The sequence below is a fragment of the Trachinotus anak genome, unplaced genomic scaffold (genome assembly GCF_046630095.1).
Source record: "Trachinotus anak isolate AG129_WGS33_773 ecotype Australia unplaced genomic scaffold, CSIRO_AGI_Tana_v1 ptg000004l, whole genome shotgun sequence".
Taxonomy (NCBI): Eukaryota; Metazoa; Chordata; class Actinopteri; order Carangiformes; family Carangidae; genus Trachinotus; species Trachinotus anak.
This window is the reverse complement of record NW_027273855.1, coordinates 22,167,692-22,181,087: the sequence shown is the minus strand read 5'-3', so window position 1 is coordinate 22,181,087 and position 13,396 is coordinate 22,167,692. Positions and strand designations below refer to the sequence as shown.

General features: G+C 41.9%; 2 protein-coding genes across 2 annotated transcripts; both read right to left on the bottom strand.

Moving 5' to 3' along the window:
* Positions 1-122: 122 nt before the first annotated feature.
* mfsd2al2 (major facilitator superfamily domain containing 2a-like 2) lies at positions 123-9,099 on the bottom strand. The gene is made up of 13 exons (XM_071477080.1): positions 8,256-9,099; positions 8,019-8,143; positions 7,781-7,913; positions 6,506-6,584; positions 6,257-6,420; positions 4,950-5,040; positions 4,613-4,734; positions 4,325-4,408; positions 4,073-4,156; positions 3,853-3,965; positions 3,010-3,153; positions 2,763-2,930; positions 123-2,039 (listed from the first exon to the last, which is right to left on the bottom strand). Exons 1-13 carry the CDS (start codon positions 8,547-8,549, stop codon positions 1,697-1,699), a joined length of 1,944 nt encoding a protein of 647 aa, XP_071333181.1. The 5' UTR covers positions 8,550-9,099; the 3' UTR covers positions 123-1,696.
* A 981-nt stretch (positions 9,100-10,080) lies between these two features.
* Positions 10,081-13,207, bottom strand: fam110a (family with sequence similarity 110 member A). The gene is made up of 2 exons (XM_071477057.1): positions 13,034-13,207; positions 10,081-11,764 (listed from the first exon to the last, which is right to left on the bottom strand). The coding sequence occupies exon 2, from the start codon at positions 11,574-11,576 to the stop codon at positions 10,314-10,316; it is 1,263 nt and encodes a 420-aa protein (XP_071333158.1). The 5' UTR covers positions 11,577-11,764; positions 13,034-13,207; the 3' UTR covers positions 10,081-10,313.
* Between the last annotated feature and the right edge of the window lie 189 nt (positions 13,208-13,396).

The following is a 13,396-nucleotide window of genomic DNA, read 5'->3' as shown; positions in this document are numbered from 1 at the left end:
TAAATGGAACAGAGCCGCCATCATCACACCTGTGCTTTACCTGCTTTGACAAGTTCAAATGCCTGCAGTGGAAACGTTGTTGAAGTGATGCTGATGTGTGCAATGCAATTATTGAGTTGTTTTTTTTTTTTTGGCCACAAGGCAACAGAAATAAATTGTGAACACAACAAATCATCTCTTTTTTTAAGCTGATATTCTGAACATGTTAGCAGTTTATTTGCACATTGTCATTCATCTGGAGTCACTTCTTTCTCCCTACTATAAGCTTTCTTTTCCAAAACAGACATTTTGCACAGAACTGAATCAACAAACAATAAATCCAACAGAAAAACTGGGAGAGAAGCATTGTCAAGATATGTAATTCAAAAAGCAGCCTCAAAATATTGGAGTGATTATTCATGGCAACAATTCACAGGATAAGTCCAATTGGTATTTTTTTTTCATTATATATACTAAAATGTTGTGTGTTTCACAAAAAAATCTGTATTAAAATATAAAGTATTAAAAAGTATAATCCTCAGTACTGGATAAGTAGTATTACACAGCTGGTCATTTATAGATGGAGCTGAAAGGGGGCAGGAGCGTCTATCCCAGATAACTGCACCCAAAACATTTATCTCACTGAAATGGACTGTAACAGAAAATATCCATGATGAAGTTAGTTAAAATACGAGGTAAGAATATACTGCAGGATTGTGCTGGCTTCGGGAAAAGTTGAAGCTTAACAGCGTTGCTGGCTGCTATAAAAGGCTGAAGCTTCACTGTTTGAAATACCAGCAACTAACATTTTAAATAGAGCTGCAACTAACTGTGTCCATCTGTCTGTCCGTGTGGAGTCAGACAAACAAATTACCTGCCAAACATTTCCTGACTAAAACTGTACTAAAACATATTTCCAGTGAAAACTGTTGAAATGTGTGTAAACCCGGTTCTTGTGTTTAGTGTGGGGAGAGTCTGTTGAAGGACTTTAACAGAAATGCCAGTAAAAAAAAAAAAAGTCCAGTTGCACTCAGAGGTTGCCATAACGATCATCATGCCTACAGATAACATTTCCTGTGATAGTAGTTATCGCTCTAATTTCACATTTCACATGATTAAAAAAACAAACTCATCCAGTATCATGTACTGTTGAAGAATTGGCACTTGGCAAACACATGGACTCACCTCACAAGACTTGAGCGTGAATGAAGCATTCAGGGACACACACCAATTCCAGTGTACAATAGTTAGATAGATAATAGATAAAACGCATTATTAATCCCTTGGAGAAATTCAGATGTTACAATACAGAAAGCTTGGAAATTGAGGCAAAATGTTTTGTTTGTTTTTAATTCACATGTTTTATATCCCCACAATTATCATCAGTTATTCTAATTTACATTTTGACAATATATTGAACTGGAGTTTCAGACAGATAGTAACGTGTGTGTGTGTGTGTGTGTGTGTATATATATATATATATATATATATATATATATATATATGTATGCGTGTCTGTCTGTGGGGAGTAAGATAGGATTACAAACTAAAATTAGCTGCTGAATGTCTCCTGAATGAAACTGCAGGCTACTAAAACATATTTCCAGGGATTATATGTCTGTATGGGAGGAGTTTGAAGGAGGATTAGTCAAACTCTATAAAACAAAGTGAAAAGACTATTTCCCAAAATATCAGACAATTGTTATAAGGTTTGTGACTATACCCACGACACTATGGATCTCACATTTGACTTGCTAGAGAAAGATCCAGGATCATTCTTGAGAAGATTTCTGCTCAACCCAGCTTCTCCTGAGCGCTGGTGAGGGCTGAGTCTCTGTTCATGACACTGAGCTTTTACTTTTGATTGAACAACTGATTTAGGTCTGCAGCATTCTGCAGAAGGGCTCTTGGGTATGTCTGAATGGGCAGACAACTTCACTGAGCATTTTTCATCACGGTTGTGACAGCAGGGTGAGGGATCTGACTTGGACAATGTGTTGGTTTCTGTGTTATTATGTGAAGTTGATGCCACACCAGCATGAGGCTGCTGCTCTTCTGAGCTAGATGAAGAATAAAAAGGAAAAAAAAGTACTGTATAATTTGTGTAGAATCAAAGCATGTATGTACAGTATGTTACTATAAATCTGATAAATCTGCTGCTTTTGAATAACTGCTAAACTACAATATTACATTTGTTTGTGTGAGAAAGAGCTAACTGCACAAAAAATTTGGTGTACCTTAAAATAATTTGTTTTTTTGGCAGCTGGCCCTGTCCACAGCAGTACATCACTCAACATCTATGCCAGCACCCTAAACTTCTTCAATGCTTTGTGAATTTAAGAGCACTGAACAAAAAGTGCAATGGATGAATACATGCAATCCAAATCATTCATTTGGAGTCGTATTTATATCTACAGATCTAAGTCCAATATTAACTCTCTTTTGGCTCTGTTTTTGGTCTCCACCAGCCACTGAGTTAGATATGTCTCTATAGCAGCTAAAATCAGCTAATCGTAACTTTGTCTGATGTTTGGTGCTGTATGGGCTGTGCGGCATGTTATCCTTAAAGCTTTTCACTAAAAATAGCTGCCTGCTGTGGCCAAAAATTAAGCTATGAGAGGTTCATCACTGCAGCGACCTCGTTCACATTTCACATTTCATTTGTTAAAAAACTTTGAAATGTGTAGATAAAATGAAAAACCTCCACTGTAGCCACATGACATGCCAGAAATCAATTGTGGCTTCATCTGTTGAGAGGGTAATTCACCAAAAAAGCCACTTACTGGACTGTGGTCAGTTGTTCCTGGAGCTGCCGCTCATCGATTGGGTAGAAGTAAAAAAAGACCATTCCTATCAGCAGAAGTGCGATAGGAACTGGTGAGAACAGCACAGTCAGAGCCGTCAACACTCCGTCACCATGGTTACATGCACCCGGTCTGTAATCCACAAACCTGCAGAGAGGGAGGAAACCAAATGTATAACACATAAAATACATAACACATAAAGTGAGTGGATGGAAGACTGACTCACTGTAATGTCATGGTCGAGATTCCAATAGACAGACTTCCTGCCAGCTTATTGCAGAAGGCATAACAGGAGAAAAACAGAGGCTCCAGGTCCTTGCAGGAGGGATGTCTCAGGGCAAAGTGGTCCACCACATCTGGGAGCATAGACCTGTAAGTTTATTTTCATACTGAATGTATATGACAATGGGAACATCATTAACAGCAATGAAATTCTTGGTCTCAGAGATAAGGGCCAGTTAGTGATTAAAATAAAACAGCATTTAAATATTAATTTTAAATGTGAAAATCTGAAGTACAACAAAGTGGTGTAGTATAAATACTGATTAAAACTATTTATCTTAAATAAAAAGAAAAATACAAGTGATAGGTATTAAAGTGACGAGTACAAACAGTGTAAACAGTAGTTTTCTTGACTGTCCAATCAGTGTGGCACGTGTATGCCATTGTGTTACTGTAGTATTTGGTGTGTGTGCGGGTGTAAATGTCAGCAGTTCAGTAGCCTGATCTCTTGTGAGTAAGAACTGTCTCTGAACCTGCCGGTTCAGGTCCAGACACTCATGAAAAGTCTGTGGTTGAGGTCAGAGAGGATCCGCTGGGCCTTAGTTGTGCAGCACTGGATGTAGAGGTCCTGGGTGGCTGGCAGCTCAGTCAAAACCACATGTCAATTTAGATGAAGAGAACTGACCAGTCAACAAAACACACTGATGCTAGAATATTCAATGCTGGCCAGGTCAGGTAGAGGCGATGTGAATGATTCATGTGCACACTCGGCTCTGGTACTGATTAGATCTGACAGAGGCCTTGGAATGGGCCGAGAACCTTGTGTCCTAGCAGCGAAGTGACTCACCACGGTACCAATATTACAACCCCTGAGCTGAATCCCATCAAAATGCACATAGTAATGAAGACTGGCAGGTTACTGGGAACACAGGCAGGTACGATCACTGCAGGGATGAAGAGCTGAGAGAGAGACAGAAACAGGTCTCACAGGTAAGAGGGAGATTTAAGGTGTGGAAAATGACTCTTATCACTCAGATTACTGTACAGGGATGTTTGTGTTTTCTTACTGATAGTCCGATTAAAGCTGTGGTCTTTTTTCCTATCCTCAGAAGAACTGCTTGCCACATAGGAACTGTTATGAAGGCAGAGCACTGTGGAAATATTAATTCAAATGAATTTCCAATGAAAATTCATTGGAAATTCAGACTGTGTCCTATCTTTTACTCATGCACAGTGAAATCCTTAGAAGGCTATGGAAGCGTGGAATATATTAACATGTAGGTGAGCAGAGTGCATGATTCTGGTTAGATGCATTTTACCAGTGCAGCCAGCAGAAGGTACTTGAACTGGGTTCCCAGCCCAGCTACATGACTACAAAGCAGTACAAAGTTACTCCAGGACATCTGAAATAGATGAGGCACCAAAACATTAGAATATATTATTAATTCATAGTCATCAAATACATACCTTGAAAAATAAAAGCAAATAAAACAAAAAAAAAATAGAAACCCAGCTGCAAATATGCAGAGATGATTGGGATCATTAACGTTTCATCAGAGCCAAGGTTTTAAGGGATGCAGCACAGCCACTAGGAGATCAAAGTGTACCTGCAGTGCCATACTACTGAACATAAAGCCAAGCACCAGTCGCTGGTAAGGAATGTGGCATATCAGCATCTTCAGCGAGGTCAGAAAGGGTGGTCGTACTTTGTTTACAGGGCTGAGAGGGGCTGAAAATCAACCAAAACGAGACGTCAAGGAAGGAGTGGTGAAATACCAAAAAACATACACGGTTCATACACAGGAAGAACTTTAGCTTAAGGGTATACAAAGCAAAAAAGAACCAGGTTTGTTATGTTAGTTGATATTTCTGAATTGGAAAATGTTCTGATGACCCATCTGCTATCTGTTTATAGCGTTTGATAATTGGCCATCTGTGACTCACTCTGCTGCTCCTTCACCCCGAGGAAGAGAACCAGGCTGCAGAGGAAAAACATAGCACCAATGACCAGAGATGAGGTCAGGAAAGCCTTTTGCTGGGGGCCAGAAAACACACATTAAACGTTTATGGGTAAAGCATATTATGCTGTCCACAAACACAAGCCCAGAGCCATACAAACACAAGTAAACAGTCCTCCCTGGTTTGTGTTATTCAGTGATGTAATCTTGTTGTTTGGGATTACTTTGTCTTTAGAGCACAAAACTTTGGCAAACAGGTGATATTCTGTTGCGTGAGAAGGGTGATGCCGCTCGTATAACGGTCTGTTAGGGAGCCTGGCTCTGCCCACGGGCACCAATCAGCACCTCTGAAGCTCACTACTGCTACATCTTGTTTGTTTATCCTTCCAAAAATGGAAGCATTAGAGATATAACATTGAATAAACTGTAAGATAACAGGCCCCTAGACACAGACATTTGAAAGGTCTCCACTCAGACTGCAGGAGAAACCAAACAGATCCTGTGCTTCTTTCACCTCCTTTTAAGTCTCTCTGTTGTTGTTTTGTGTCTCGTAGCGGTTGTTGTTTTTGCCTCTGTGCTTGTCTTGTGGCTCAGTTTGATCATTTAAGTCTCTTTGATGGATCTGTGTGGTTATTTGGCCTAAGTTTGTGGTCATTTTGTGTCTCTTTGCTGGTTGCTTTGTGTCTCTTTGTATTTCTTTATACCTCAGTAGTTGTTTTGCATGTCTTTGTGGTCAGTTTCTCTCTCTCTGTAGTTGTTGTCTCTTTGGGATAGTCTTACATCTCTTTGTCACTGGATTGACTGTCTAATAGGAAATAGTCACGGTCACTTCAGTGGAGGTTTCTCCCTGTTTCTGATTTAAACGCTTGGCTAAGCTAATGGCTAATCAAATAGCTAAGCTTAGCTAACACTTTCCTGACTGTGGCCTCCTAATTTTCTTTCTAAGTTTTTGTTTATCTGATGTGATCTCTAAACCTTTGCTATTTATCTCATTTCAATTTGGTTTGTTTTTGCAAACATACGTCTGATTCCATTAAATGTTTCCCCTCAACCCTGTGTTGTTGTGTAATAACTAACAACAGGCCTTGGAGCACACACACACACACACAAACACACACAGACAAACACACAACAATGGGTATGTCAGGCTATGAACAGTGAATTACAGAGAAACCAGATATCCCTGGGACCATGTGAGTACAATGCCAAAGCAATGCTGCCTGACCGCTAAAGAAATATCAGTGTAACCTGAGCCAGAGAGACCACTTTTGTTTTGAGATGTGCGGTTTCTACCGTTTCCTGAAGTGATGCAGTTTGTGGTAAAGGTGTGCTTTGAGGTATTTCGTGGGCCTGGTCCAGCTGTTGACAGGTCTCCTGCCTCTCTGTGTTGTACACAGCCACAGCCTGACCCTGAATTAGTGAGGCCAGTATCATCGCTGCTATCTCCATAGTCATTCCTGGACGAAGGTGCAGAGAGTGTGATGAAGCAGAGGGAAACATGGAGACATGAGTGAGGATATGAGTGGGTCTTGGTACTCTTACTGTAGGTTGTGGCAGAGTCTCTGTCTCTCTGACCCCCCCCCAGGAACATGTTGAGTGAGAGGTAGGGGATGCGGTAGCACTGTTAATGGGTGACAGGGGAAAACATGACGCCAGCTGACATCGCACGAGCTGTGTGAAACTCCGTCACCATGGTGACATGGCTTGGAGCAAAATGGTAGCAGCAACAGTGACAAGTAAACAGTATGAAACTATTACAATGAAACACTATTACTGTGAATCTAAGATGCTGAATAAATGGCAGAGAAAAGGTATGAAAAGTAAAAAATCACTGGTCGATTATCCATCATTAGGTTGTAAATAATGATGTGTCACTGTGTAAACAGCATTTTTCTGTTGTAGTTCCTCCAGGTGGAGCAAGATTTAACTCAATTATATTTAGTCTGGTAGTTTAGTCTGGTGGTTTAAAACCTGGGGTCAGGCCTCCTCCAAAGGGAGGCAAGGGTCTTCAAATCTGAAGGGTTGTGAGATGATTAATGGGAGAAAAGAAGAAAAAACTAAGTTCTGATGCACAAATCTGTTCTCAGCTTGTCCTTATATCAAGAGTGATGTTGCCATTTATGTCATCTATGTTATTATCATAAATATACATCCTCTGGATATATGAATATATAAGTTTATAACGTATATTACATGATATAACATGTTGCAACCATATATGTTAATGATATATATTTAATTTATATATGCAAGTTTATTAAAACAACATACGTATAAAAATTCTATATGCTTATGTATGTATTTCTCATTCATTTCCTATTCATTTTAAACATGTCTATCTTCCCATCCTAGGAAAGTGGTGTCAGACTTTTGATATAATAATATTAACATATATTTACTTTAGTATATGCTTTTATTTCATATGTCCTTATATGTCATATATGGAAATTCAAAAATACACATATGTTTAAATTGCATATGGGAAATCTCTCATTGGTGGAACAGCTCACTGATATCTGAAACCTGTGACAAGGGACAAGTAGACACAACATTTTTAGTTTTGTATTGTATTTCATAAGCTTATCATATGTTTTTTTTAATGTGAAATCTTAATTTGAACTGCAATTGTCAGAAAATGTAATGCAGTAAAAAGTACATTTCCTTCTGAAGTGTAGTAGAAGTATAAAGTAACACAAAATGGAAATATTCAAATAAAGTAAGTGCCTCAAACCTGTATGTTATTACAGTACTATATAAATTCAGGTACCAGATGGGGGAAAGGAGCCAGCAGCGCCTGTAGCACTTGCACTGACTTACACTCATAAGTGTCTCGAACAGGCAGGATGCTGTGAAGAACCACAGCACGCTGATGGACTGAGACATGGACCTTGGTGGTTTAAACCACAGCAGCAGATAGGACAGGACAGCAAATGGAGTGGAAAGAACCAGCCTGTGAGATAAACATTGACGGCTCTGTTGGAAACAGCACCCGAGGACGAATAGGAAATTAATTCAAGATGAAGTGCGCGTTAAACAAGTGGGTCCAGCAACCAACCATGGAATGAGTTTGCCGATGGGTGTCCTTTTACTGCGGCTCACCAGATATCCAACCAGAGGGTCAGTCACAGCATCCCAGGCCCGACCCACAAATAAAATCATGGAAACATAGGAGGCCTGCATCTGTGAAAATGAGTCATTCGGCTCTTAAAAGACTGATGTACATCATGTGGAGAGATGGCAAGTACAGGTCAGTGGTCTTCTTTGTAAGTGTAAGGACAAGTTAAACTTTTACCTGCACAACATCCAGAAGGAAAAGCTGCAGGGAAATGCTCATAGCTATTGTAGTAAGCTGATATGGGATCCCTCCCAGAGCGTAACACAGCTTCCTGGCCAGAGGAATCCCCCCCAACCCCTGTGAAGACCAGGGTGGAGAGCAGACCGGAGGGTGGAGGAAGTCTATATAGTAACTGCTGAAACATGAGTTCAAACGCTTTGTGTATTCACAGTTTTTCTCCACTGACTTGATGCAGCTCTGCCAGTTGATTTTCACACAACTATCACACAGAATGTGCAGGTTGCAGAACATTGGTTATCAAAAGTCTTACACCAGGTAACATGGATTTAAGTCTATGTCACCATATAAATCACAGGCCAGATATGGTGCAGTTACCAGACTGCCTAAAAAAATTACTTAATTTTATTTTCACCATTAAAGGTAAACAGGTTTGAACTGATGTTGTGATGCAAAGTGTTGAAAAAGACATTGAGGAGTGTTTTGTTAATAAGAGTTTTGATATTACAACACTTGCATTTGCTGTTTTTGACAAAGAAACAGTTTTGGTGTGTGTGCTCCCCACTCTACAATGCATCAAAGCAGTTGAGGAAAAACTGTAAAATTAGTTATGACAAAAGACTCCTACAAAATCTGCACTAAAAAGATTCCTGTTCTTGTTGTATTTTGAATATGTTTGCAAAAGTATATTAAAAAAAAAGTGATTTTTAATTTTGAAAACTTACCCTCTGGTGCTGATCGTCATCATTTCGGTTTCTGTCCGCATTTTGTTTTAATATCCGATTCTTTAAAACCTGGAAATGATTTGTAAAATCTTCTAAACAACACATTCTTTGAAGTTGGGGAGAATAACACCACTCTCAGCTGCAGACTGTCCGCTGGGTTTACTAGAAGAGAATAGCTCCCTTCATGCATAATATATGCAGCTGTTTTTAAGTTTGTGTTATTTGATACTGGGATGTGGTTTAACCACTCTAATGCATCTCAGTACGAGGTCCACCCTCTCATATTTAAAAATGAAAGAAGGTAAACATCATCAGCTTGTGGCTCAACCACCAATTTATAATATGCAGATTGATATTTCTTTGCCATGCAGCTCGGTTCCAGCACATCCTACTGGTTCTATTGGTTCCATGCAACTAACTACAGTTCCACTCTGCTCACCCAGGTGTTAATGGAAGTAACATGTCAGCGGATCTTTCAGGATTTCACAAAGTCCTCAATTAAAAAAGACAAGATGCACTTTGACTTGAAAATGAAAGGTTTTAATGTTCACAACAGCAGTTCATTTACGACAAGCAATTCTTCTGAAAATAGGAAAATTTTTCAATGACCATCTGGTAGAGAACAAAGTGTGTCAGCGTGGACTGCTCTGACCTCTTGTGGAACATCAGTGAAATTTCTCTCCATCTAGTGGAGCTTGTTGATCTTGTTCCTCCCTGACAGTTTCCTGAAAATGCTACAGGCCATAAGTTTCACATTATTTCATACACATACAATTATAATTTAATTTTAACAAATCAGGGGGGTATTACCTTGTGGTCTGATTCCTCTGGGGAAATGACTTGTGATTTAACACTAAGCAGGTAAATCAATTTACAATCAAATCCCCTGCAAAGATATTTCTGCAGGTGATAATCTCCACTTCTGTTTCTGGTGTGACACTTCAAACCAGATCATGTCCGAACAAGATGCTTGCAGCATTCGATCTTTAATCAGGTCCATTTACAGCAAAATGGGATTTGTTGACCTTGGATGTCACTTCAGCCCCATTATGAGACTCAACACCAACAAAAACAATACAAAAGTCAAAATAACAAAAAAAAAAAATAGCCCTGTCTGTCATCCAATAACCAATATTTCACCAACAAATTTCCAATTTTGTGAAGAAAGAAAGACAGAAAACAAAAAAAGCCAATCAAGACAATTCTGAATGAAAAGAAATTGCATCCATCACTTATCGCCTCATCACATACTTGAGTTTACTACCAGTTTAAACATGGGATCCCGTCAGTCCACGTGTTTTGTTTTAAATCTTTTACACCATTTAACTCCTTCCTATAAATTGGTGCTCTTGCTTGCGTTGTCCTTGGCCTGACGGAGTCCGTACAGCCATTTGATCACTCTTGCATTTCTCTCAATGACAGAAACACCGTAGGGGACACGCTCTGCAACCTTGCCAGCGTCCTCCTCCTCCTCATCTTCATCTTCTCTACCAGAGCCTGCACACTCAGACCCCGGAGCGCTCACACTGCGAAAACGGGCGAGGGAAACAATGTCAGAACTGGATCCAGTCAACTCCTGCAGGTCCGCAGGGTCCAGACCGCACAGGTTGAAGAAGCGCTCCAGCTCTGTCCCGGCTCTGGAGTACCTGTCGCTCATGTCCGATTTAGACCGGGTCAGAGACGGGCGTTTCCTGGAGCTGGAGGAGGACAAGCGGGTAATCGCTGGGGAGGGAGGAGGGAAAGCAGGGAAGCTGGGGGGAGGTGCAGCAGGGACTGGGGATCCGGCTGTAGAGGACGGAGGGTTGTCAGGTTTCAATGGGCCAGCAACAGGTTTCAGAGGAGAAGAGCCTGGTGTTGTTCTAGGGTGGAAGAGACGCAGGCGTGACCCAGCCGGGCGGAGTGGAAACTGGGAATGTAAAGGTATGGGCTGAAGGGGCTGCCGGATTAGCTGAGGCCGTCTGGAGGGTGTCCTCACAGGGCTGGCCTGAGGCATGACGTCCACTCTGCGCACCAACCCTGCAGCCAGAGACCCAGGACAGCCTGGATTCTCCACCTTGGTGGGTCCAGAGGCTTTTAATCTCACTTTAGCAGGACTGGGCAAGTGAGGACGGGGAGGTGGACACGGTCTCTCTTTTTTCTGTGTGGGGCAAGGGGAGCTCTGTGCAGTGGCAGCGCAATCAGGGGCTTTGCTGTCCTCTGAGCTTGCAGTGCCACTGGACTGGGGTTCATCGCTCACATCACTGATGAGATTACTCAGGTGCTCCAAGTCGAGCTGGAAGCCCTCCTGCTTTGTTTTTGTCTGGGTCTGTGTTTTCCTGGTGGGCCGCAGGGCAGCACCGGGGCTTAGCAGAGGCCTCCGCACCTCAGGAGGCCTGACTGGCTGCTGCTTAGACAGAGCCACCTGACTCTTGACATATTTAGCCTTGTCTGCTTCCAGCCTCTCCACTGCACTCTGCTTTGGTCTGCCTTCTGCCGTGGCACATTGCCGATAGAAGTCTGACCCCACTGGCCCCTTGGGCCGCAAGCGTGGGGGCGCAGCAGCTACAGCAGTCCTCGCTGGCTGCCTCACGGAGCGCTGGAAAGTCTCCACAGGCATTTTGTAAAACTAGTAGCCGTACCTGTCCTTGTCCACTTTTAGCTTTTTTTTAGCCACCTGCAGAAACAGTGATGTTATCCTTTATTTGTGCCTCTGTAGAGCTGTGTCACAATCAGCTCCACTCCATTTTTGAAGAGCTGGAACTGCAGCATCTCAGTTGAACTCTAGTTCCTTGACATTTGGACTTCCTGTGGAAAAGAGACACATCAGTCAGGAGAGAAGGAGGGAGAGACAACTCTATAAAGAACTCAACAGTCATTAAAAGCAGTTTCCTTACAAGACACTTTTAGTACCCCAACACACAGAGGAAAGAGCCAACCTCACAAAGACCCCACTCTCATAAAGCCTTCCTTTTCTTTACGACTGCAGCCAATCATTCTCTTGAAGCTCTCTCCATCCTACAAGTTCATTGGCCGTTGGCACAGACGGATTCGAACAATTACTCGCAGTCATCCATCTCTCCGCAGACAAACACACAATAAAAGTGACACTTCATTTTCAGTCAGTCGAAGGCCAGTGTGTGTGTGTGTGTGTGTGTGTGTGTGTGTGTGAGAGAGGGGTGATGGGGAAGCTGTCCAGCTGTCAACAAGCTATTGTCTGGAGGCAATACACAGCAGATCACACACACACCAACAGCTGCTATGGGAACAATGGCTCCTCATCTTTAAATAAAGCAGCCAGTTGCCAGGGTTTGTGGCCGACTTCTTCCTGAACTACAAGCCTCTGTAGGTTAAGTGAGCTGGAAAAACAAAACAAGGGAGGTTCAGCTCAGCATCTGTTAACTCATCACAGTCTGCGTGCAGCTTTTAATCCTCTAACTGTGGTGAAGGTCACAAGAGCGAACTGGGTAAGTAGAGGCACTTTTTCTAAGTATACGTGCATACTTAAGACCCTGTATGCGTGTTTGAAATTCGCCGCTTCAACACTCTGCATCTGCCAGTCACATTCTCTACATATTTGCAATTCCAGTCTGAGCCGGGCCAAACTCCTGCTGATAGAGCTGTGAAACTCTCTGGATCTCCTCTCTGACCCTTACCTGCCTCGAGGTCCTCGGATCTCCTCAGGTTTACAGAAAAACAAAGCGAGCTGCCCTTCACCAGCAGAGGCAACCAGCGCTGAGATACATATCATTAAGGGGCTGGTGTGTTACAAACCAAAGAGGAATGTCAAGAGGTGGGTCAGACAAACAAAAATAGAGCTACTAATTATGTGTGTCTGAGTCAAGAGCCAGCACGCTTGGCTACTGAGAGTAAATGAAAAACATTAAAGCCAAAGACAAATGACACAGAAACACAAAAGGCAGGTAAACAACAGAAAAAAGTCCCTCATGACTTCCACTGAAGAGTCAAGGCCTACCCGCCAGTCTTGCCCTGACTTGTCTGCTTTTAACAAGGAGTAGCTTAGTTGTCAGGAAGTTATTGTTTTTCGTTGTTTGGTATTTCTACAGAAAAACTCACCTCCTGTTGAGCTCCCGAGCCTCTTCTTGGTTTCTTTGTGTAGCTCAGCAAACACACTGCGCTGTCCTACTGAGGAGAATGTGTGTGTGAACGTGTTTGAAGCCACTTAGCAGCACAAGACAAACCTGTTTGACAACTCATGTGTGCTGCTCCTGAGCCCGCCCCTTCTTACTCATTGGTCCATTCAATCTCCTACCAGGAAACACAATGACTTCTTTAGCCAGATGACTCATTATACTGTTTTAGAGAAATGAAAAGTACTTTCTGTTAACTCATATCCAGGAGGAAGAATTCAGATACAAAAGTACTGCATTTGCCCTGTCTTAATGTTATTTAAGCAAAAGTATAGAAGTATAATCAGGA

Excerpts from the sequence above, each read along its gene's own strand:
- mfsd2al2 (XM_071477080.1), bottom strand. The coding sequence starts at position 8,549 with ATGTTCTGCAACCTGCACATTCTGTGTGATAGTTGTGTGAAAATCAAC. Across the intron at positions 6,421-6,505 it reads AGACTCTGCCACAACCTACA|GAATGACTATGGAGATAGCA; the intron begins GTAAGAGTACCA and ends ACCTTCGTCCAG. Across the intron at positions 2,040-2,762 it reads GAACAACTGACCACAGTCCA|CTCAGAAGAGCAGCAGCCTC; the intron begins GTAAGTGGCTTT and ends TTCTTCATCTAG.
- fam110a (XM_071477057.1), bottom strand. The coding sequence starts at position 11,576 with ATGCCTGTGGAGACTTTCCAGCGCTCCGTGAGGCAGCCAGCGAGGACT.